Below are 25,827 nucleotides of genomic sequence, written 5' to 3'. Positions count from 1 at the left end.
AACAAATGGGTCATTTGTCATTTGTCAGAGTCCTCTTTCCATTACACGTACATTATATAACTGATGCAACAGGGTTACTCAAAGAGTAGTGGGGATACAGTTTGGGAGAGAATGCTTGTCTTTCTGTTAACTGCAAGTATAACATACAAAAAGATGGAGAGAAAAGAGAAGAAATCAAACAGAAGAGGGCACAGTTTTTAGGAAGTCCCTTTCTTCTTGTATTGCAATCATACACACCATCTGCTTTTTATTCAGCAGAGAGAAGTGTGCCACATTGCCAGAGACCCTGGCAATCTCCCCTGCTCTTGCATCATTTGCTCTCAGTATAAAGTGCCGGCGTTTGTGCGCATGTTCCACTGGCTCTTTGTGTCGTCGCTCCTTCTCCATTGGCTCTGCCTCTGCCCTGCGCTCAGCCTGCACACCGGACCAGCCTTCACACAGCAGAGTGCGTGCGCCAAACGTATGTGTGCATCCAACCCACGCTGCTTGTAACAGGACTTAGCTTCCCACGCTGCTCCGAAGAGAAAAAAAAGATGGAGAAAAAGAGCGAGATCAACGGGCACGCCATGCCCAGCTCGGCCTCCACCGACAGGATCCTGGAGAAAGGCGCGCAGAAAAGCTTCTTGGAGAAGCTGATGGAGTTTCTGAGAAAGAACCTGCTGGTGATCATGACGGTGTCCGGGGTGCTGGTGGGCGTCGGGCTCGGCATGATGGTCCGCAACATGAACCTGACCAAAGCGCAGATGACCTATTTCGCCTTCCCCGGAGAGATGCTACTTCGGATGCTGAAAATGATCATCCTACCCCTGGTCGTCTGCAGCCTTATTTCCGGCGCCGCCAGCCTAGACACGCGTTCCCTGGGCAAGCTGGGTGGCATCGCAGTCGCCTACTTTCTGGTGACCACGCTGATCGCCTCGGGGATCGGGGTGGCCCTGGCTTTCATCATTAAACCCGGCGTGGGTGCGGGAGCTCTGAACACCAACAGCCTGGGGCTGGAGAGCGTCAGCAGCAACAAGGAGACCACGGACTCGTTTTTGGATCTGGCCAGGTACTGTAGAAGCATTCCATTCATTTGAACAATCTGGGAATGACTCTGATATGTAGGTCACTGTTGAGTAAGAAGCAGATTGAGGTGATTTTGTTGGAGTTCTGCGGGGAATTATGGCACAGCGTGCCTCAGGCGCAACACCGGTTACACACACCAGTGGCACGACGCATGGAGCAGTCCGCGCGTACACGCTCTTAAAGGCATTGGCGGGTGTAGTGAGCATAACACATGGTGATACACAGTGTCTCCGCAGGTGAAGGAGGACAAGTCTTTAATTTTCTGGTAAAAAAAAAAACCCGATCCCATAACGAGCTGTTTAAACTCTGACTGGATCTGTAGAGCAGGTGTGTGTAGTCTGCACTTAATCTGCAGTGGTAATGTTTATTTTTTTTAAATTATAAGAAGTGAGTTTTTCTAGGGTCTAGACCGCTGACAATCCCTGTTTGTGCATCAGTCTTTGTGAGAATTTTACATGACTTCCGAAGTTGACTATGAGTGTGTTGTGCAACTCTTAAAACTTCCTTTATTTGACATTTTCTTGTTTGCATGTTCTTGTCTGTTCCCAAACTTTATATGACTTGGTTCACACCATCAGGTGAAGTGCCGTGTGGATGGGCTCTATTGCAGCTAGATAGTTACAGACTCCTTTCCAGCATCTGTATGAATAGTTTTCAATGAACCTAACACGGAAACTTCCCACTAACCTCCTTCCTACAGATGCAGTTTAGTCAGTGATGGAAAAGTAACAATGTACTTTTACTCAAATACTGTATTTAAGTACAGTACAGTTCTGAAGTACTTGTGCTGTACTTGAATATTTCCTTTTTTTTGGTACTTTATACATTAAAAGTTTACATACAAAACATATAACAGCTCCAACACCACTAACTGTAACAGTAAAGTGTTGCTTATATGTCAGTGCGTAAGTCATATTAATTAGATATATATGTTATAATAATATGAAACACTGGTCTGATAAAATGTCTGTACATTTACAGAAGTAGGACTTGGATGTAGACCCTTTATCTGCAACAGAGTAGCTTTATATGGATTTATGCTACTTTTACTTACTCATTTTTGTTAAAGTGATTAATTAAAAAACACAGCTGCTAGCAGCTTCAGCTTATACAGTAGATTTCAGAGTGCTTACTGCCCTTCAGTGAAGCAGACAGGAGGAGTCCTAATAACAGGTTCCCACAGTGTGAGGGAAAGCTGACAGCTGTTGAGAAAGAGGAGAGAGAGGTGGAGGGATAAACCCCAGAAACACTGTGTAGTACAGAATAAACAGAGTCTGCTGCTGTTAGCACTTTTCCTTTATCACAGCAGCAGATGGGCAGTCTGCTTTTATTTCTCAGTCTAACACTGTGGAGTCAGACTTTATTTTTGCACTGGTGACCAGTTGCTCAAAATATTTGAGGAGGGATTAGACCAGCGCAGACCAGTGATGTTCCAGTCTAAATAATGTCATAATCAGTTGCTCCTTTGCTTCATGAGGAACTAGAATGGTTTCTCTTTCCACTCCAATCATCTGGCATATCAGGTGTCAGATTCCCATTCTGGCACGTCAAATTTAAAGGATCATATAACAGAAAAACAAGTATTTCACTGTTCTAAAAATATGTCACATTACTTGTTTTGATGTGGAGCTAGAGTTCACTTTGTACCTGTTCATTTTATGTACTCAAAATAAGATTATGCAACACTGTCCATGTATTGTAACACTTGAGCTACGTTGGTAACTCCTAAGCTATATCTTATTCATACTAACTGATGAGAAAAATTCTCCTAGGGAGTTATTGGAATTATTTCTGTGGAAAGCCTAATGCCAGTTTATTTATGTCCCCAGATGATGTATCTTGCTGATGATTATTGGATGATGTATTTTCTGGTTTTACCTCTGTTGTCACCATGAAGTTGACATATTTTGAGTGAAATGTCTCAGCAACTATTGCATGAATTGCCATGAAATTTGATACCGTATGCACATTCATGTCCCTCACGGGATGAATAATGTAGCAACAACTGTAGTGATCCTCTGTCTTTTCATGCTGCACCACCTTCAAGTCCGAGGCTGAATTTGTCCAGTACTTTAGTCAGCATGTCCTCCAAATTAGAACATACTATATGTAGTTTGAGCATGCTCTTCAGAACAACACAAAGAGGCATTTTTAGCTCTATCATCACGACGACAACATTTCTCTGTGACTTCCTAATGACATGAAAATGCTCTGGTCAAAGTTTGGCTAAGTTTAGATAGAGATAATGGTTCATGTCAAAATAGTTACTTAATTATGAATACACTCATCTAAGATGGTGACTTGCTAAACACCAGAATGTTAGCACTGTCACTATGAGCACAATAACATGCTGGTATTTGCATTTTGCTCCAAGCACCACTGCACCTCAGCATGGTTCGGTCAGTCCTGTCAGTCCTCTCAGCCTTTGGATTGGTCTGTGTGGGGAAACCTCTAAGTGCCCAAAAAGTATTGTATTTTATCTTGACAGATGCAAAAGCAGGGAAGACTGAAAGAGCTACATTATTATTATCATTTGTTTGACTGTTTACAGTACTGTATGACCAAAGCTATCACTAAAGTCAAAAAAGTAAGAATATTGCAGATTACTGACTTAAATGAGATGCTTTTGCCAAAGTGAAAATGTATAAGGAAGGACAGCTGATGCAAAGATTTTCATCAACTTAAGATTAAAGGTTGTGAAGAGAGTCACACTTGCTCTAAGTCCAATCTCTTAAAACTGCCACCATTGTCATCTTAACTCATGTTCTGACGACATTATTTATTCACACAGAATGCATATAATTTTCTGTACACTGCACACAAACTCTTGAAAGGTTCAAATTCAGAACAGTCAAACAAAACATGCATACAGTATACTAAAAACAGTAACTTTTATTTCAGCTTTTATTACATGTCTTTCTTGCATTGGGTGCATCAATCAATAAATTAATTAATTTGGAAACAAGGAAAGAAAAGCTGATTTGCAGACAACTGTGACACGAAACTTAAAAAGGCCAAGAGTCAGTAAAAAGATGGAACCACTCCTGACCACATTAGCCGAATAACCTTCATTCTGCTGTCTTGAATTAAAATGATTGTGCATGATGTGTGGCTTTAGTTAATTAGAAAATCAAGTAGTTATGTAACAGAGCTTTAAAAATCAGTCCACAGAGAAGAGACAGAGAGACTCTGGGGAGCCTCTGTGAGAAAAGCATGCCAGTTCTCAGCTCTGGTTTCCCCGGGTTAATCCAGATCCTCACTTCAGTCATGTGATAGCAGGAAACCTGACCCACTGTTTGGAGAGAAGAGTTTAAGAAACCTTGTGAGGCAACAAGAACTTAACCAAATCATTTTGTTTCTTAGCAGCATTAGGAAAGAACAGAAATGACTAAATGAAGATAACCTGGCTATCTGCCAGTGTGGCCTGTGCAGCTAACGTATTTGACAGCTGAAGCATTTGGCACTGGGCTGAAGGCAGAGTTGATGGGGGTCAAGGGGTTATGGATGGAATTGCCTGGCTGTGGTGTGGCCATGGGAATAAATGTGAGCAAAGTCTGTATTTTTTTGCACAATACAGTGTGACCCGCGAGGATAAAGTTACAACAAACACGCACTAATACATGGAACAGGCCCACAGGCTTCCAGTAATCCCTGTATGCTTTACTTACAGTGGTGAAAATAAACTCAGCACGGTGCCTATATATACAGACTGTCAAGGAAAAAACTTTTATGATGGATTTATAGCAGTGGCCCAAAGGACAATGTACCAAACCAGACTGTTCGTTTATAAGATGAGTGATGACCTTCCTGCAAAGCTGCATATTATACCTCTTTAACTTCAAAATGTCCAACAGTCCCAAATAATTTCCCTTTTGAGACTCAACCTTTGTAGTAATAGTAGTATTAGTATGCTCAGGAAGCCCTTTATGTATGTGGGGTTCTGTTTGTGTCAAAAATCTGCTGCTGTTCCCCTCCTCCATAATTGTGAGTCATAAAGTTAAATTAGTGCCAAAATGTCCTCACTGTTTAATGTGGAACAATGTCTGCCTTTAATTATGTTTGATGGATGCTATGGACAAATGCAAATGACACAAGTCATGTGCAAACATGTGATGGGCAAAGCAAAGCAACACAGTAATGACAAATATTTTAACAAATTATTCGTATTGATCTGTCTGTTGGTTGGTTGGTCTGCCGCTCTGGGCCAGGATGAAATATGTCCACGACTATTAGATGTATTTCCATGAACTGCTGTATAAACATTCATGGTCCCCAGATGATTAAATCATGTCATATCTCTCCAACCATAATTATGAGGACTTTTGCGAATTTCTCAGTGATGTCTCTCACTTGGTGAGAATACAGACATGTCAAGAAAAATACAATCTGATATCAACACAATCCATTCAGCAAATGTAGCTGATGTAGACTAATTATCTGATGTGAGTATAAGGTTAGCACTAGCACTGACCATCTTAGAATAATGCGTGAACACCCTCAGGAATAAGGAGTTTTGCTCATTCTGCTGACATTGCGTGAATGCAGCATAAGACAGCTGATTTTGGCGATCCCCTGACTTTTCCTCTAGCGCCACCATGAGGATGACATGGTGGAATGTCTTGACTAAAGTGCTAATAAATGTTAGTATGCTAACTGCTGCAGAAGAAATCTTTTGCATACTCTCTCACTATTTGTTGCTTCAGTGTTGAGTAATGTTAAGCTCATCTGATGAGTTAAAATAACCTCCTTTCTAGATGTTCATGACATTAAAACCACAATCATGAATTGATTCCACATTTTATGTGGAATAATCTGAAAGCACTGATTTATAGAACTGTCTTAAAGCAATTTCCAGTTGGTCAACAGAAGCAGCCCATGTAATTCAGATGAGATAAACCAGCTCACTGGATGCTCTCCAATTCAAATACTGCAAACTGGCCTGATTGGAAGGATTATTGAGGGGAACCAGTTCATTGGTGATGTCTTTACAGCTCCAACGAGGACTGATGCAACAGTAACAATATTTTCCCTTTGATGCACACTCAACAGTCTCTGTAGCTATGGAGTGTCTGTATCTGTGCTGTCAGTGTGCCCATAAACCAAATGCTGTACAGACCATGCATGGAAACAGCAGCCTGTGCCTGTACAGACCAATAATACCAGTATTACATTTTGATAATTAATATGCACTCCACAACCCTAAACCGCAAGATGGTGACTTTAAACTTTCATCTAAAATAACCCCTGCTTCACTGTAAACTTAAAATCTAACCCGAAATTAGACGTGTGTGGTGAGGATGAGCCAAAATGACCTTAGCTTTAATGTCTTAATGTCAAACTGGTACAAAAGCTATTGGGGATTTATTAACCAGAGACAGAGTCTTGAAACTAATACATGCTGAGCCATGCATGATTGGTTGGGTGGTGTCTACAAACAACAGAATTCAATTGCAAACACAGGGAAATGGGTCCAGATGAATGTTTCACCCATGTAGCCTATGTTGCTTAGTCTTGACTTTTGGTTAACTCAACACAAGTTATCATTCATTAGACAATAAGTACTGACATTATATTAAACCTCTCTGGTAGCTATAGAAATTGACATTAAATGTCTGCCCTTAATCTACTTAAGTCACATTTACAATTGAGATAGAATAGATTATGCTTTTTCATAGGAAATTAAATCTCACCTCAAATGCAAAACAGATTTTTCTTGAACCACAAAAGGCTTTTTTTGTCAGTTCTTGGCAAAAAATCTGAGCGGTGACGAATTAAAGAAAAAACCTGAAAAAATGAGTGGAGAAACAGGAGGACAGTGGCCCCATCCATAGGGCTTGAGGGGTCACTGAATAGTCTGTACTGGAATAGCGCTCCATCTGTCCAGTACATGGCCAGTGACTTGTAGAATTGATGCCAAGGTGTAATGAAGCTGCTCTGGTGGTTCGTGGTGGCCCACGACATTTAATGTTGGTTTTTCCTTGAATTTCTCACCTGTCCATACTTTACTGTTTGTACAAATGACTTGCACTGACACATGTGAAGCAAACTGCTATTTTAAAACACCATGGACAGATAAACTACATTTTCTTCCATCTGTGAGGAGTTCTTCACACTGTGGGTCAGTGGTTTGCATCCACAAACAAAAAGGGATCTATTTGATTTTATGACTTTCCCAGTAAGAACACGCTACAGAGCCCAAACCTGCCTAGAATTAGAATGTAATGTAAAATTGAAACACAGCTCGTGGGTCAAGGCCGTCTGTATGTAGGCACCCTCCCAAACAGAGAGATTAAGGAAAAGTGAAGTGTAAATGAGTACAGTGAAACCTCCATGAATATCTAATCCCAGTAAAGACTTTGCTGATTTGTTTTAATAGAAGATGAACCAGACAGCAGATCGGTGCCAGAACAACTGCACTGTCAGGGAATTTGTGGAGCAGTGGACTTTATGGAAGATCCTGGGAAAAGAGCCAAAGTACAGAGTGTGTGATGACAAACCAATCCTGTGAACAATTTACTGTTCAGATGGGTCAACCACATGGTTTTGAAAGACTTGTCAAATTCTGATGCTGGTATTCTGTTGTGTTTTTCGTGAACAGAACACATATACAACAAACATACAATATTACCACATAATCTTCTCTGTATCTAACTTGTTTTTCTCTCTCTTTACCAGGAATTTATTCCCAGCAAACTTGGTGGCTGCTGCTTTCCGTTCTGTGAGTGCCAGCACCTCACTTCACCACACCGCAGAGTGCTCACTTTTTCATTAGTTCCTCTTTTTATCACTACTCTCTGTCTCTTAATCCGTACCACCTGTGTCTTGTGTGGATTGTTCATCAGAATTTATGTCACCAACCACGCGGATGCCACTCTATGTTCATTTACTGGCTGTACCGCTGAGAGCCTAACAATGCCTCTAAATGAGGAGATGCTCAGAATAGAGACCGGCTGCACTCCGCTCTGTTCGCTCAAATGCCTCTTTTCCTTGTCCCTCACCAGCCGTTACCATGGCAAGACCATTCCATTCCAGCCAGCCTAGCAACCCACCTCGCCTCACTGCTTTTGAACATGGCCCGCTCTAACTTCCTAGAACTATGATCGTGTCCGTTAAGGCTAAAATAAGAACCAGGAAAGTTCAATATTTGGGGACGTGGGGATACAAAATGGCTATGCACACATGCAAAAGATAGGACACACATACTCATGTGCACACACACTTAAACACACACATAATTGAGCCAATTGCCCTAAACTTGCCTAAAACCAAGCCAGTGAATAATAAACCCACAAACAAGTTAATGACTTCTCACAGGGAGAGTAAATGGAGTTTCAAAGTGCAGTCAGGTCATAGAGTTCAATATCCCACCCCCCACAACCAAACCTATACAGTGGTAGAGACCCTATGGAATGGGTCCAAGTGTGGATTAAACCAAGAAAGCAGAGGAGAGGGGAGATTTACGCAAAATGACAAGCAGCTAGATGCTTAAGCAGACATTTAAACAAATGAAGTGTGAGATTTAGATTACAGTGAAGACTGTCTTGTTAGTTTTCTGACTGTAGTCACATATTGTAGGTCTCTGTTTGTCCAAGAATGTTTTAATATCAAGAGTCTATAGCCTCATTTAAAGTCCATACAGGTCTGTCTATAGGGATGTTTAAAGAAAGACAAAGAGTGAGGGACCAACTCCGTGCACATGCTGCATTCCTTAGAGGGAGTTGCTTCTTCTGGTGAGTTCCTTCACCATGAGTTTAAATGTCGCAGGGAGAAGTTTTTTTCGAAGTTTTACATTAAAAATCCAACGCTTTCCTGTTTTTTACCCAAATATAATCTATAGGTGTGAAGACCCTGTTGGTCACACAGATCCAACCATTGTCACATAGTCTTACCTAATAACTATCACATCTATCATGTCCTCACTTCTAATTAGCTCATCCTTGACTGAAACTGGATTTGGACAGTACTGTCTAAGTTTATGTCTTTGTCTGCATCCTTACTTATTAAGACCTTGGTTGCCCCAGCAACAGACAGGAGAAGTGTCTCCAGATGTCCACTATCACTCATAGTTTGGGCTAAACTATAGACTATTGTAAAACACTGTGAAGGTCTTTATGACCTGAACTATTAGAAGTGTGTAAGAGGCCTAGGGAGTATTAAAGCACTCTAGAAGTAAGAACAATCTTAAGTGTTATGTTCAAGTTTGCTTTGATTATATGATTGGAAATAAACCAGTTTGTAGTTTGACTCTCTTTCAAAGAGTCTGTGGGTTAATAGCATATTTTAGCATAAAAACTGGAGGCACAGGTAGCCAAGCTCTGCCCTAATTAAAAAAAATGTATATCGACAAGTCAATAGTTACATCACATAACAAGGCAGTTACATGATGCAAATGTTTCTTGGTGAAAAACAGAAGTGCTAGACATTAAGAAAAAGTTACACCACATCAATGCGCTAAAACCACAAATTCTCATTTTTTTATATTTCAGTTTAACTGTTTTCTTGTAGAAGTGATATTGAGTACTTTTATTTTAAAGAGAAAATAATGGTGAAATTTCCACTCAGTGAAATCAATATTTTCAGTAGAGGCTGTAAAAATGGATTGACCTGGAACTTGGAACCTCCTTGCTATGAGGTGACAGTGCTGTAACGGGACACAGAAATTTGCATGTTATTTGCATGTTGACAGTGTAGCATTATTTGCATGTTATTTGCATGCTGACAATAGCCACGCATTTCAGCACTAGAATGTACTACACAAAAATGCTTGAACAAACAGCATCAAACAAAATTAACTACAACAAGTTTTCCTTTCCTTTATGTTTCAGTATGCCACTGACTACAAGATGGTTGCTGTGGGCAACAACACCAATGGGACCACCCTGTATCAAAAGGTAAAAATAGGGAATCATGCACATGTTACATACGTACTACATACTACATGCACACACACACACACACACTGTATGTTACATGTGTAAAACATTGCATCTTTGAAAGGGAAAGTGCTCTATCTGTACCAAATTAAAAACAGGTGGCTCAGTCACTGCTGAATGAGCACTATGTGAGATGGTAATGGATGACTTGTTTTAGGGAGACTGGGTTTAAGATTGATGGAGAAATGCTGACAAGTTTAGAAAAGTGCCCTTGGTCATGTGAGATGTTAAAATATTAGTTTCTTTTAATATGGTCATTATAAAGAAGACTATGCTTGTGTCCTAAACTTCTGTTTAAAAAGTGGTATTTATTTAAAGATTAAAAATGTCTCCAGGTTTCAGGTTCACTGCCAACAAATAACAGTGACTTGATGTTTGGATTCCATAAGCAATTATTTACTGTTAATACCTATATGTGTTAATAGAAGGACAACATTGTGATTTTAAGCAGATCCATCGATCATTTAAAATATGTGACTATGAGAAATGGGCGACAAAATCCACACTGCTCCTTTTAGTTGGTCTGACAGTAACGTCCCTTTCATGTTGAATATCTGAGCGCAACATTATGAATGCCTTCAGGGAAACACTGTCCAGAAATGAATGTCATTATCCCCCCAATAGAGTCATTTTATTGCCCCTTTTTATGTGAGGCAAGTGGTAGGCTTTTCACCCTGTGTGGTTATTTGGAATGGTATACACTGCCATCAGACATGTTCAGACATTTGTGCAATATATAATTATTTTTTATTTCTTGTTAATAACCATCAAAAAGCATTATTTTATATAGGCTATAGGTTTATTTTAACACACACGCACATAGCCTATACAATATCATTAGCAATATGTGAACCAACATGACCAGTCCTGATCCCAACACAACCTGTACCCGAACCCGCTAATCTGGTTAAACAGGGTTTATTCAAATCTTGCTTTGTACAACTTTAAAACAAGCACATAAAGCCTGTCAACATCTTTTCTGTATTTGGAGTGTGATGTCCTTTCAGTCAGTCACGTGTTGGCCTTTGGACAGGTCATCTTGACCCGGCAGCTATCAGTTGGACCTGTGAGGAAGATGACGTGCTGGACTGAACAGGGAACAAACACAGCTTGCCAGAGATTTGCAGGTTACTAATGAACCTTTGAAGAATAAATAAAATGCTCCATAAAAGCATTTTTTTGCAACTTCCTTGACCTACAGGTTTTTAAATAAGTGAGAGGTTACCATATAACATTATCTAATTGTGAACATACAATAATCGTCCAGATCCAGCCTTTACCTAGTGGCCATGGTTTGCTCTCAGTCTAGGGGAACAGTTTGGGGATCTGATCTTGGCATCAGTCCATGGAATTTGTCTGTCGTGGGTCATAGTGGACAGTCCCCCTGAGTGCCAGGGGATGAAGTTGGTGGAGCTGTGGGAGAGCTCAGGACAATGGGAGAGGATTTGGGCTCAGGATTTGTCCTTGTCCTTATTCGTTATCCATCATCCAGTTCACTGAATCCTTCAACTGCCCTCAGACCTATGCACCCACACACGCACATTCTGTAGCAAGAGGTGTTGTATAAACTGTTACAGAATATATCAGTGCTATTGACAGTGACCGTGTTATTGACAAACTTACATCTCCATAATGAAAGGCAGCACATGAGCTTCCAGTTCAAGTTGGTTAGAGAATATGTTTCATGACTCTAAGAAACCAGGCTTGTTTGATCAGCACACAGTTTTACATCGGTACACCAGTCCCACTGGTCCACCACTTCAGTCCAGACTGAAATATTTCAGCAGCTTATAGAAGGATTGCTGTTAAATTCTGTGCAGACATTCATGATCCCCAGAGGATTATGTATGATGTCTCTATTGGATGTGTTGTCACAGACATTCATGGTTTTCAGATGATGTTCTGATGATTTTGGTGATATTTTATCTCAAGCTTCACCCTCAGGTTGATATTTCTGGTATTTCATAGAGAAATAGTTCAGTGACTGTTGAGTGGGTTTCCATGACATTTGGTTTGGACATTCATGTTCCACTCAGGATACTTTCAGTAACTTTATATACATTACATACTCTGGTTTATGGCCAAACGCCTGCAAAACAAATGATGTTCCAATTGGCCTCAGCTGTACTTTATGTTTAACGTGTTAGTATGATAATACACTTAAATATGACAACATGCTGCTAAGCTTACTAAACATCAGCATGTTTGCATAGTCATTGTGGGGATGTTAGCATTTAACTCAAAGCAACACTGTGTCTAAATACAGCCACACAGAGCTGCTAAACATTTATTCTTTAAATTAATCCAACCTCCTTTCAAAGGATAGTAGAATTATTTCAAAAATTAATGAGTGACATCTTTCTTAATTTATAACTGGCTTCTTAGACAGCTAAACTAGGTTACCTTGTCTAAGTAGCCAGTTGTGAAAGATATTTGTGGGTGTTTTCAGTGAAATGACACTAATGGTAAATATAGTGAGTCTTACTTCCTCCTCCTTTCTGCAGTCTTTTCACTTTTGCTTAGTCTTATACAGTGTTCCTCTGCTGTGTGTTTTAGGTTCCTGTTGGTACAGAAACAGATGGCATGAACATCCTGGGTCTGGTTTTATTTGCCATGGTGTTTGGTGTGGCGCTGAGAAAGCTGGGAGATGAGGGAGAGGAACTAATTCGTTTCTTCAATGCTTTCAATGAGGCCACCATGGTGCTGGTGTCCTGGATCATGTGGTGAGTAGAGCTCACAGGTTTACAGTGGTAATGATGGTGGTATATTTGGACTGCATCAGGTGATACTTTGTGACAATACTCAATAAGTTTTAAATGCTCAGATAAAAAGAACTTTTTCCCCTCTGCATTTTGTCATGCCTTTCAGGTATATCCCTTTTGGCATCATGTTCCTGGTTGGTAGTAAGATTGTGGAGATGGAAGATGTAGTTCTTCTGGTCACTAGTCTGGGGAAATACATCTTCGCCTCAATCCTGGGCCACATTATCCACGGGGGATCGTCCTGCCTCTCATCTACTTTGGCTTCACACGCAAGAATCCCTTCAGTTTCCTGTCAGGCCTTATCACACCCTTCACCACTGCCTTTGCCACCTGCTCCAGGTATACTGTCACATCACATGGTTCTAATGAACAGTATTGTAAGGTAAAAAGAGTTTGCATCTCAGTGATGGAAATCTATCTGAATCAAAAGTAAATGTAAATATCAGATGCTAATTTTTTTCTTTACAGATGGAAAGTTGAATTCATAAGCAGCAAAAAGTCAGAGGGTCCATCTCCCTAAAAGATTAGTAGCACTGCACAGTAGTAGTGAAGCAAATAGACAACATAAAATGAGTAGAAAGTATCACCCCTTTAAGCTTAAACTTTGGATTTACTCTTGACACCCTAACCTCTCCTCTGGCTCAACTGTCTGGCATAAAGTTCCATTTGTACACAACAGGGATCCAAATCTGGCATGCCACCATAAAATTTACTGAGCACATGCTTTGTAGAAGGTAAGCACTTTTCTGTGCATGAACTTTACTCTTGTGCCACACTGAGCACATGATATCTCATCATTTATTGAACACATTCTAATTTCTAAGGGGAGTTTAGTGACCCCTGTGACCTTTGCTGTATCACCACCTTTAAGACAAACGTAACATTTTAGCCCCAAAACTGCCAAGACTTTAAAGGCTAACTGCAGAGGATAACCTGGGCCTTGTTTCCCATACTTTTTGGTGTAAATGATTGATCTCGCAGAATCGGTGCAGCATTGAGCAAGAGCTGCGTACCCAGGCACCGCCAACAGCTGCTGCAGTGTGATCCAGCTGGGCGACTGACCACATCAAAGTGCTTGTTTTTGCCACTGACAGACTCAGTTTGTTGTTTTAAGTGTATGACAACATTACGGATGGGATTCCTACAGAAATAGACCTTTTTATTTAAGATAAAGATCCTTCTTGTTTAACCGAAACGTTGCCACCAGACTCCCTTGACGAAAACACAAATTTTACTGAGCAGAACATTGGAGTTGCTGGAATACCACCTGCTGCAATCGGTTAGCTTGTTTGTGTTATTGTGTTATTATGTAAAAGCTTTGAGGCCTTTTTCTTCCTCTAACACAAATAAACTAACTGATCTATTAACCAGCTCAGGCAATATGAACATTATATGGTTTGCAGTGATATAGGGGTAAAGGTTGAGAAGCGTGACTGTAAAAAAAATGTTTGGCACTAGTTTCAGTTGAATTGCTGATAAAGATGAAATATATTAAGTCAATGCACCATATCTCTCTCTGTCACTCACCAGCTCAGCAACTCTTCCCTCTATGATAAAGTGTGTTGAGGAGAATAACGGTGTTGACAAACGCATCAGCCGCTTCATCCTTCCCATCGGAGCCACAGTGAACATGGACGGAGCGGCCATTTTCCAGTGCATCGCTGCCGTCTTCATCGCTCAGCTCAACAATGCTGAGCTGAACGCTGGACAGATCTTCACCATCCTGTGAGTCCTTGGGATGATAAGAAGTTTCCTTCCTTTTGGTCAGCGTAACTGTTAAGTAATGAAAACAGACAACTTTCAGGAAGCCAGCTCTCTGTTACTTCCTCTATAACTGATCAGTCCTTTTTTTTAAATTATTATTGTCATGTTTATTATGTTTATTAACATTTCTAGGGTGACAGCCACAGCCTCCAGTGTCGGTGCTGCAGGCATCCCAGCTGGCGGCATCATCACCATCGCCATCATCCTCGAGGCCATTGGCCTGCCAACCAACGATCTGTCCCTCATGCTGGCTGTTGACTGGATTGTGTGAGTAAAGCCCATGAACCCAGTGACTTAGAAAACACACACCCCTATGTCTGATCACACATGCACACACATTGCCAACATTTCAGTGAGGCAATGCTAGATCAGGGTTTCCTAACAGAGGGGAAGCAGAGGGAAACAGTCTGAAAAAAAGAAATTGCAATAAGCTCCACTGTTGTAGTTACAGGTGGTACAAAAGTATGGCTTTCGAATTTCAGCTGAGGTCCTCTGCAAGTGCTATTGTTTCTGGAACAAATACATCTGAGTTTTTGAAACAGGAAATACATTTAACTTAAAGACTATTATTGTAAATAAATGGAGGAAATAATAGGGGAATGAGAAGCATGAGCTTTGAATGAAGAAAGATGAACTGTGGTAGTAGTCCTAATGGTTTTAACAGGTGAGAGATGGTAACTCTTAAGGTCAGGACTGTGTAATATAATTTGACATGCTGTCTGACTCTTCTGTCCACTTTGCGTACAGGGATCGTACCACCACTGTGGTGAATGTGGAGGGTGATGCTCTGGGTGCTGGAATCCTCCACCACATCAACCAGCAGGAGATGAAGAAGCAGCAGGAGCACCAGCAGCAGCAGGGAGGGGAGCTTGCGGAGGTCCGGGTGGAGGCAGTGGCCAATGTCCAGGCAGAAGAGGAGACCTCGCCGCTGGTCACGCACCAAACCAAAGGCTTAGAGGCCACGCCGGAAGCTATCGAGTCTGTCCTGTGAACTCAGCCATACTCTCAGCAAGACTTTCACCTGTGAGGAAAAAGTGCCATAGTAACAGTCTGTTTAGAGCATTGACTGTCTACAATGCACTTGCTGCTGCTGTTTTGAAATTTGGTCACTTGGGCCACTGTCTCAATAGCTGGGTTTCCATCCAAATATTTCAACTCAGATCAGGATATAATGGATTTGAAAATTATTCAGTTTGAAAATATTTCCTCAACATAGAAGAAAGGTTTTTTAATTTTCAGATTTTTTGTATTTTTTTAAAATCTTGATTACAACATTTTGCGATATACAAGGATGGAAACACACATTCCCATAAATTACATAGTTTTGTTTGTCTCGTGAGGTGTTTGAGACAGGTGTGGCCATGTTTGTATGTTAGAACATCATCAAGTGCATTTCTTTGTTTTTTTTTTTTTCTTCAGACAGCAAACACAATGACCAACATTAACAGTAGAACATTAACTATTTGCCAAAATCTGACCAGTCAAAGTGTCCAATGCTTGCAGCTTAATCACACGTTCTGGAAGCTTGTTTAGTCTCTAACAAGATAACATTCTGTCTTTAAATTAAAGTCAGGTACAAGTAGGAACTTTTGCTTCAAGGTTTAAAATAGCTGTCACAACCCAGAGAGATGTTTACAGGATGTGACCAGACTTGTGTTTGCTGACCATCAGCAGACTGTCAAACATTAACCCTTCAAATGATAAGAATAGAAGAAGAATTTGGCCTGTTTTTTTTGGCAAGCCTATTGACCCAGTCTGCCTAGCATGGTAAAGAATTTCAAGGCTGGACCATATAAAATAGTATACATGCATTCGTACCTGTGTGTGTATTGCCATTATCGATAAACCCAGTGACATCCCAGACTAATCCTGTTTATCCCTAAGTAAACAGAATGTTACAAACAAAATGGTATTTACATAGTCATGGTTCTCCAAATCTCTCTCATGGAAAAAGACCTAATAAATAGCCAAATGCAAACAGGATAAGGCACAGATATTATGTGCCTTCATTTCCATTTCATATCAGCATTTTAGAATTGGTCCATAGTTGCTTTACAAATTTGCTCCTGGAGTCTGCGTACTAATAATGGCTACACTCTGAACACCCAGCTGTTGCAGCCAGCTTTCACAGTTGCTAATGCACCAAGGGTTATCTATGTATAAAGGAAAGTAGCTATTTTATTTTGAGTTTTGTTTGTTAATTAGCCAGCTAATGCAATGTTAACATGCAATGATCAGTTAGCTGTGACTCAAACTTGTTTCTTAGCTGCTGTTTATTTGGCCAATGTGCATATCAGATGTTCAGACTATGTCATCGTTAGCTAACCTGATTATTTTTAAGTTTGAAATTGTAACAAGTTAAACAAAAAGATACTAGATTCATTTATGGTGAAAAAAAACCCCCAGCTCAGTACAGAACAGAAATTAAGCTAATCTGTTAAGTCCTGTTGAGACAGCAGAGTTGTAATCATGTAAATGCAACCTGCAATTCTTGCCCAAAAGTTGAAGACCACAAACATGGCCGCAAGATGGAGAGATATTTGAAGGCATCTTAATAAGCTAATGGGATACTGTCAAAGATATGGACATGGCCAGAATTACAATTGACTGTTAGTTTGCAAACATAATATTTTGGCATCACCAAAACACCCAGTTATTAAAGAACACACATTTGATTATGGTTGTCAGTAAGGTCAGTGGTTTAGGATGGTTTTGTTTAAGAAATCCTAGAAAATCCATAAGGAATTCACTAAAAACTCAGAGCATCATCAAATGTTTATTCACAAATACTGGACCAAGCTGAACGATGAGTTCACACCATACTATTCTCTACTGCCATTATTTGGAGAATCCATCCTTTGATTTCAAAGGGATTTTTTTCAGTGGTGTCTCAAAAGCTTGCACATATTCACCTTCAGTGGAAGTTACATTAATTTTTGAGGGGAAATTGCCGTGCTTCCCAAGCTATGTCACAATCCATGATTCGTAACACTAAAACCTCCAAACTGGCTAAACTCTCTTACTGGCTAAATTTTAGGGCAGAAATTAGCAACATATCTTTCCTCAGTCAGTGGGATACATTAATGGCTGTCATTGCTAGATCACTTTAAAGGGAACATTGGTCATTATCCTGGCTTAATTGATGGGATTTTTTAAGTGCTCCAAATAACTGACTGGTAGTTTTCTTTAATATAGGGATACAAAGTGTAAGATCAGACTTGCGCCTCCCATAGTTGATGTCCATATAATGTGGCATACGGTTGTACATGAATGAAACTGTGCCAATTTTTGAATGGTTTAGCAGAAAGTCAACCCTTAGGATACAGGACTTGACAGAACCAGAATCAGAATTTATTGCCAAGTAAGTTTGCACATGCAAGGAATTTGTCTTGTATATCGGTGCTAAAGAACAGTGATAGTAAAAGAAGAGCAACTGACTGACAGGATGAGCCTGTGCTGTCCTCTAGTGGTGACAGGCATTAATGTGAAGTTCAGAAGTAAAAAAGTGAGGGTGACTGCATTCGTTTTTTAGCTGACATAGCTGAATGATATCAGTGGTAATACTTCCTATTTATTTGATTTATTATTTAACATAAATAGGGAACAACTGGTGATGAGACAGCGTCATTACTCAGTCTTGTGATGTTATGCTGTATTTTAAAGTGAAGACCACTAAGAGGTGAAGGATCTTTATGTATGAATGTGCATTTTATTCATGTGCTGAGATGCTCATTATGACGTGGTAATGCTGCTTTAGTTTTGGATCATAGTATGTATGTTGAAACTGTCTACTTAAAATATGAAGTAAACTAGTATGTTTGATGATGATTTTTCTAAGCTAACCACTGTTCTATTAACCTGAACCGAAATAATTTAATGACTAGGTTTTATATATATACATGCACACACACACATCCATATATATATATATATATATATATATATATATATATGTGCGTATGTGTGTGTGAATGTGATGTTAGATGATATTAATTTATTATAATTGTTTTAACTTTTTGTATTATTTGTATTCTCTCCTTTTAATCCTTTCCCTCAGTATAAATTCCCTCAGTATAAATTTTTTTATTGCTATGATTAACTTTTTTATTGAATTCCTCTGCCCCAGTGTTCCTGAGAAAACTCTTGTTAGAAATGTTCTTTCATTTCTATGTGTATTTATGTTTAGGTGTACCTTGCCTGTGCCATGTCAGTGTCTAACACATTACAGCTATCTCTTTGCTGTTGGTCCTGCTGTCTGTCAACATTAAAGGGGATACAGTAAAAATTTTCATGGAACCAAAATGAGAATACTACTGTCTCTAACTTTTATTATTATGTCATAATGTTATTCAGGATATTATACAGGAGGTCTATATGAGCTCAAGCTCTTTTTCTAATTGTATGCAGAATGAAAAAAGGACAGCTTGTCGTCCTTATAGGAGTTAAAAATGTGATTATCCAGCAAACCGAGGGAGTTTGTTGGTACCAACGAATTATTCTGTGTTTAATTAGCCTGGTGCTGAGATTCCTGACACTTCATTAGATCTCTGACGTCCATCATAAATAAATGAATGGATGTCCATAAAGCTGATTTAAACCACAGGGGAAAATACTCCCTATTAATCCAGAAATCACCTGGCAATCATCATGTTTTAATATTTTCCTCAGTATCAAAGTAATCTAGTGATAATTGTCTATATATCCATTGGTACATTGAAAAAGGCTCATCTCATGCAGCATCCTTTTGGAATGTTAACATTCCCAAAAAACCCCAAATTATGAGGGAGCTGTGAAGTACCCTGGTGCAATTGTCTGAGTTTTTGGGCCCCAGACTTGGGCCCCTGTATAACAGGTTACGTGTCAGCAGTATTTGTTAACCACCCACTATATACACTTTGTAATGTCTTTATTAGTTTCAGCATGTGGCTGCTGTTCCCTTTTCTTGATGCAGGTTTCCTGCGTTTGACAAAACTCTTCACACTTTAATTAGAATAATAATGTCAACAGATGTATCTGCACTTGATGCAGAGATGATTCCTTGTGCTCTGTGAGTTGTCTCATTTTGCTTTAAAAACACACACATCAGAGTGCTACTTTTAATTCTGAGTACATGCTCTGAAGTCCTTTTTAAGGTTTTGAAAAGCTATTGGTACCCTCAGCGTGTTTCATTTTCTACATTTTGAGTTGATCTACAGAACAGATGCCCATGGAGGAGACAAGCTGAAGCTGTACAGTGAAGGGAAGGGGCTTGTGCTGCTCCATCGTCAGTGACACCTGTTCTCTAATGCCGAGCAAGTTCATGGAAGCTGCATTTCAGTGGGGGGCAAGTGCTCTGTACATTCTGTATACGAGGCGTCTGTATGTGAGAAACCTCCATCACACCTGTGTGTGTGTGTGATTCACCCGGCATCACACCTGTCTGCTCTGGCAGCAGAATTTCTTGGCTTGGCGAGTGACGTGTACAGGTTTAGATGCAGAAACTGCAATAGAGATACAAATGTGTCCACTAAGACTTCATGAAACACTTTCAAAATAAGATGCTGGATGCTGCTTCTTAAATCTGCCAGTAATATTTTTGATGGATGTGTGTGCGTGTGTGTAGACACACACATATATAGATAGATAGATTCCTTGTGCGATCCGGTAAAGCTGATTCAGTTTCTTGCGCAGCGGTAAAATTCCGACAGTCTTGAAGGCAGCAGGGATGATGCTGCCTTGGATCCATATTACCTTGCTAGCAGGTTGCAAGCTAACTGAATACAGGCAGTACAGTGCGGCTACACGGGGATGTCCCACCCTTTTTAATACAAGCTGAGTATTCCGAGGTTTTTAACGGCTCTACACAAGCAGGACTAACCTCCAAACTTTAGCGAAATGACGACGCGGTCGGAGAGAGAAAAAGCCCAGAAACTGAATGAACAGCATCAGGCCATTCTGTCTAAACTGCTGAGAGAAGAAGACAACAAGTACTGTGCTGACTGTGAGGCAAAAGGTAAGCCTGATAGTCTTTGCTGCAAACCCCCGTGTCACAAATGTAGTTACGAAAAGATGAAATGATGGGGGAACTTGATAGCTAACGGCTTGCTAAAGCTTACAAAATATTGCAACGTTATTCTGATGGGAGTCACTTGTGTATGACTATGCTTACATCCCTCTTAGCCTGGCTGCTCAACACCAGTGTTTCCGATTTAAATATTTTTTTCCTTTACGTGTCTTTATTTTGCACGATGCAAACATGCTAAGTTGTTGCGTGTCCGGCCAGAATTAAGTCAATATGAATGATATGAACAGTATTGAACGACATTTGTCCAAGTTGCACCAAAAACTGTTTAACTTCCGTTTAGCACTTTCAAAGTAAAATCACGATGAAGCACTTAAGTTAATTTGCACAAAGATATTAACGAAAAAAAGTGGAGCAATAGATATCAATGGCAGATTAATATTATCATCGACTCAAATCCTACTGATTTTATCATATATTTCTTGGAAACTCAGTGGATTTGCAGTGTTGTAAACACTTTTACTCACCCAATGCTTTTTGTCCATCTAAGTTTTTTAAACTGTAAACTTGTTGCGGACAATGTTTCATGTATTGAGGTTGAATATTGCATTGTTCTGTCTCACCTTGTATACCCTTTTGTGTTAAAAGAATCGAAAACTCGTGCCTTGCGCTTTAATTTTGAAGTCAAATGGCCTGTAATTCCGGTGGTGTGTGGTATAACTATGGCTAACTTGGCGCAGTTTTTGCTCGACACTATCGATGTCATGTCCTTGACTGGATTATTTATGAGCGGAAAACATGCGTGCCCTGTGTAGGCAACATTAAGTAAGAGGTGTACTCTGCTCTGTGAATGTACCGCACAGAAAAACTTGTCAGCATCACATAGTGCAGGTTTGCTGCAGCTGCAGCCGACACCTTACATCTGACTCACGATGCCCTCATGCAGAGCAACCGCCCCCCCCCCCCCCCAAACTCCATTCAAAAATCTGAAAGTTTAATATTTCCTTGCACCGAAGCTAAACTACAGTTTTATCGAATAGGTTTTATAAAGCGTTAGGAACCACTGCTCAATTCGGCATTGTTGTTGTAAATTTACCACAGGATTGTGAATGTTGGCTAAACGTCTAAACCGTGTGTGATTGTCGATATGGAGCATGAAATTCCCAGACTTTTGAGTGGAGTTTGAACGGCTCTTAACGGGGCTACCTATGACTGAGATTAAATGCCGTTTGCGTCATCACCATGCCTATGCTGCCATCTGACAACTGTAATCTGTAGTACCAGACCTCCCTCAGTCAGTCAACGTGTTTTGATCATCGCCTGCTGCTGCTGCTGCTGCTGTTGCTTCAATTTAAGTAAAAATTACAGTTGTTCGCTTTTTTTTTTTCATTCTCGTCTGTGATGTTAATCTAAATAGCATTTCATGATCCTAGCCTGGAGGTGGCACAGTAGTGCAGTGGTTAGCACTGTTACCTAGAAGGTTCCAGGTTGGCATAGGGATTTTCTGTGTGGAGTTTGCATGTTCTCCCTGTGCCTATGTGGGTTTCCTCCAGGTACTCCGGCTTCCTCCCACAGTCCAAAGACATGCAGGTTAATTAGTGACTCTAAGTTGCCCATAGGTGTGAATGTGAGTGTGAATGGTTGTTTGTCTCTGTGTACAACCTGTCCAGGGTGTACCCTGCCCAATGTCAGTGACCCTCAAAGGATAAGTGGTATAGATAATGAATCCCAGCCTGGTGTTGTAATTGCCTGCAGGCACACTGTGGAAGGTGTAAACCTAAACCTATGTTACTCACAGTTTTGTTTGCAGTGCAGAGTACAGCCACCCTTTCAGACCAAAAGTCAATTTGCAATACAAACATATTATGTTCATAGTAATAATACCCTAATTTTACTTCAGCTGCCTCACAAAGTCTTTGTCCGTGGACTGAGTTTGCTCAGTTTTCATAGAGAAAGTGCCAGTCTTTTGTCTGCTACAGAATATATGGCTGCTCTGCAAATTACTTTTCCTTCTCCTTTGAGAAGACAAATCAGAAAGCATAAGGGAGAAATACCTATTATATATATTTTTTTTCTTCATAATGGCTCACCTTAATTTAGTGTTTTACAAAGCAATAGACAGGTTTCCCAGTTACAACAACTGAGGATTTGCATGCAGCATTGGGGTTAGAATGGCTTATATATGGACAATTTCACTATCAAGAAATAAAGCAGCTTGCATGAAACCTGTGAATTTACTGTTATAGGGAATTTGTATGTGACACATCATGTGTGATAGACATCTATCAGCTCTGGCAGCTAACATGACCTTTCCAAGTCAGAAACAACAGCTAGTAGCAACGGTAATGCTAAAAGAGGCTATGTTAGCTCCACATGTAGAGCACATGTAGAGAGGACTGACCTGTGTTTGTCTAAACATACACACACATTGATGATGTGCTACGTTAATGCAGAAACTCATGTTAGAGGTGACTGCAGTGTAAACAGGCAGTCCTTCAGTCCTGACAAATTGTGTTGATACAAGATTTAATCATCAGTGATCAGCCACACAAAATCATGAGAAGAGATGTTTGACTGTTATATATATATATAATATATATAAATTTTCTGGAAAGGTATAAGAATAGCAACATGACATGTTTTCCATCCAGAGCCGTCAGTCTGCTCCTCTATCAGCTGTCACTGATTCCCAAACTGAAACGCTAAACTCATGTCAAACACAGAGCCTTAGCAATATTCATTAGACAGCCTTAAATATGCAGAAACAGTGTGGGCTGTCTTACCTTAGCGCTGGCATTGATCCCTGCAGATGATAGCCAGTCAAATTTTGCATCAACAGTGACATCGGTGTTCTGTCATAGACAGAGCACACCATCACACTGAGCCAGACTACACAACACAAGAGCCACAAACTCTTAACAGCAACGCACATTAGCTTTCCTGCTGAAGCCTCCTTATTCTCTAACTTACAGACATGTATATGTCTCGTCCTGAATCTAAGCTTGCCGAAGCAGCCAAACAAACACTCACTGGAAAGAGTACACTGCTAACATCCATTTGCAGGTTACATGACTAATTATCTGCTCAACTGCAGCACATTAAACAGCATGTAGGGGTGTAAAATGTCACTTGTGTCTGGTTAAGATGCTGGTGTGGTCCTCATGCTGCCTTCACGTCATATTGGTTAAACTGTAATTATGAGCAGCTGAGTGTCAAAAACTGTTCACCTCAGCCGGATATATCTGGATTTTCTGTCAGTTAGCCACTGTCAGTTACATCAACTACATCATAATCCCATCTATTCACTACATTTTGTAGGAGCGTATACACTCTTAATTTGTATCTGTTTTACTAGGTACCAAACTGCAATAAATTTATCTGGTGTGACTTCAAGGTTAGCACTAGGGCTAACCACCTTGGAATAATGCATGAACACTCCTAAATCAGAATAAGGGGTGTTTTTTTTTTCTGTTCATCCCTTTCTGCTGACATTGTATGAAAGCAGCGTTACTCTTTAATACCACTAACAACACACACTCAGCCCATGACTTGAAGGTTATAGCAGAGGTTTCTTGGTACAGGAGCTGAGCCTACATGCAGCTGTCAGTTAAACTTAGACACCGACAGCCCCTCCAGTTGGCTGAGGAGAAAAGTTGAATTTCTTGAACTATAGATAATTTTTTGTTAGTTAATTCTTTGTTAATTCTTCATTTCTTTTCCCTCCCCTTCTTGGTTCTGGTTAGAGTGTCACCTTTTTTTAACACAACAAAAAACATCTTTGTAGAACATGTATTGATAAACTTCCATATCAGTAAATATTATTTCTTTCAGGTTTAAAGGCTGATTTTTGCTCCTGACTGAAAGAAAAAACTGAGGCAGAAAAACAATCGTAATGATAAAATTCAATCTAATCACCTAAATCTAAAACTGTATTCCTGCAGTTTGATTGGCAGTTCATGATTCATTTCTGTGCATGCTGTCTAAGCATGGAAATTAATTATCAAACATTTCTTCCATTTTTATGGAGGATGATGATATCATTTTACATAATTTTTTTTTTATCATGCTATAAATTACATTTATATAACATAATGAAAAATTAAAATGATAATATGATATTGCTCGGCCCTAACAGTGAATGCTAGGTCTTTGCTCCCTGCTTTCTAAAAGCAAAAGTCAACATAAAACATATAGCAGTGGGAAAACATACAAGACTTCATTCTGATTTACTAAAAGCTGGAGACACATCGGTCAGCTGATTCTTATTCAGACTATAAATGATCACAGCAGTTGATCCAGCTGATTCACCCTGTTTTTCTTTAGCGAACTGCATTAAAATTGGATCTGATTCTCCAGAGGCACTGCACCCTGCAGCCTGAGGCATGTTTACTTATGTTAGTCCATAAAGCAGCAGCAGCATCTAGCCATGCCCTATGAGTCATGTTTAGTATGTCACAGCTATTTTTATACAAAACATACATGGATTGCCTTATAGTCCAAAGTCTGAAAGATGAATCAGTTTTTCTTATGTTATTTAAGTTTAATACAAAAGACCTGAGCAAGTTGTTGTAAGGAAGAAGCTGATGGAAAAGTAGAGGTTAGTGTCAAATAAATAAGTATCTACACGTCTTTTAATTCTTATTGTGTTTTCCTGATTTAAGTGACAATCACTGAGTAAGTGTTCATTTTACTTTTCCGCTTTAATGAGTTATGTTGCTAAAAAATTGGGTGAAACGTCATAACTAACATCTGTGATTGACTTTCATTTGGTCGGTCTGGTGTAAATGACGTCACCACTGCAAGATGGCAATGCTCTTATTGGTGATTTTTGGCTTCATATTTGCACAGTGGGAGGAAGTGGAGATACATCATCGTTCTTAATATAAAGTCTTTGGATGATACTAACAGAGATCATTCTCAGCACCTCTGTGTGCTTCTGTGTATACACTTGTTTACACATACAAAACATCTGTGCAAGTAAATAAGTAAATAATAAATAAATACTAATCTTATGTATCATGTAGTTTCCACTGCTTTGGTGTTACTATTTGAGTTTACTGAAAGTAGTACTGTATAAGTGCTTATGAATTATTAACTGAAAATAAATGATAAATAACTAACCTCAGTTACAGATGCATGTGTTCTGCAGGCTCTGCTTAGGAGACTTTTTCTTTTGTCTGTCAAAGTCATTTGTGTAACATCAAGCAAGTTAGGCACAATTTTGAATTTGCATGCAGTTTCCAAGCCCAAGAACTCAGGCTTGATCATTTTTATGTCAAAACTGTGATTTGAAAGAGTGATT

At 39.8% G+C, this 25,827-nt stretch overlaps 1 protein-coding gene and 1 long non-coding RNA gene across 2 annotated transcripts; one reads left to right on the top strand and one right to left on the bottom strand.

The window, feature by feature from the left end:
• The first annotated feature begins 341 nt into the window (after positions 1-341).
• Positions 342-18,826, top strand: LOC108893026 (neutral amino acid transporter A-like). The gene is given in 9 exon segments (XM_018690808.2): positions 342-1,048; positions 7,741-7,783; positions 9,891-9,956; positions 12,555-12,721; positions 12,867-12,991; positions 12,994-13,099; positions 14,291-14,485; positions 14,657-14,791; positions 15,272-18,826. Coding segments are annotated over 9 exon segments (1,596 nt in total). The 5' UTR covers positions 342-533; the 3' UTR covers positions 15,516-18,826.
• On the bottom strand, positions 3,940-14,429 carry LOC127140232 (uncharacterized). Its single transcript, XR_007810603.1, has 2 exons — positions 14,288-14,429; positions 3,940-4,357 (listed from the first exon to the last, which is right to left on the bottom strand). It is a non-coding gene; the product is annotated as an uncharacterized LOC127140232 (long non-coding RNA).
• Positions 18,827-25,827: the final 7,001 nt, after the last annotated feature.

Source organism: Lates calcarifer, unplaced genomic scaffold, assembly GCF_001640805.2.
Source record: "Lates calcarifer isolate ASB-BC8 unplaced genomic scaffold, TLL_Latcal_v3 _unitig_273_quiver_912, whole genome shotgun sequence".
Taxonomy (NCBI): Eukaryota; Metazoa; Chordata; class Actinopteri; family Centropomidae; genus Lates; species Lates calcarifer.
The sequence above is the reverse complement of the archived record's forward strand: the minus strand, read 5'-3'. Positions and strand labels throughout refer to the sequence as shown.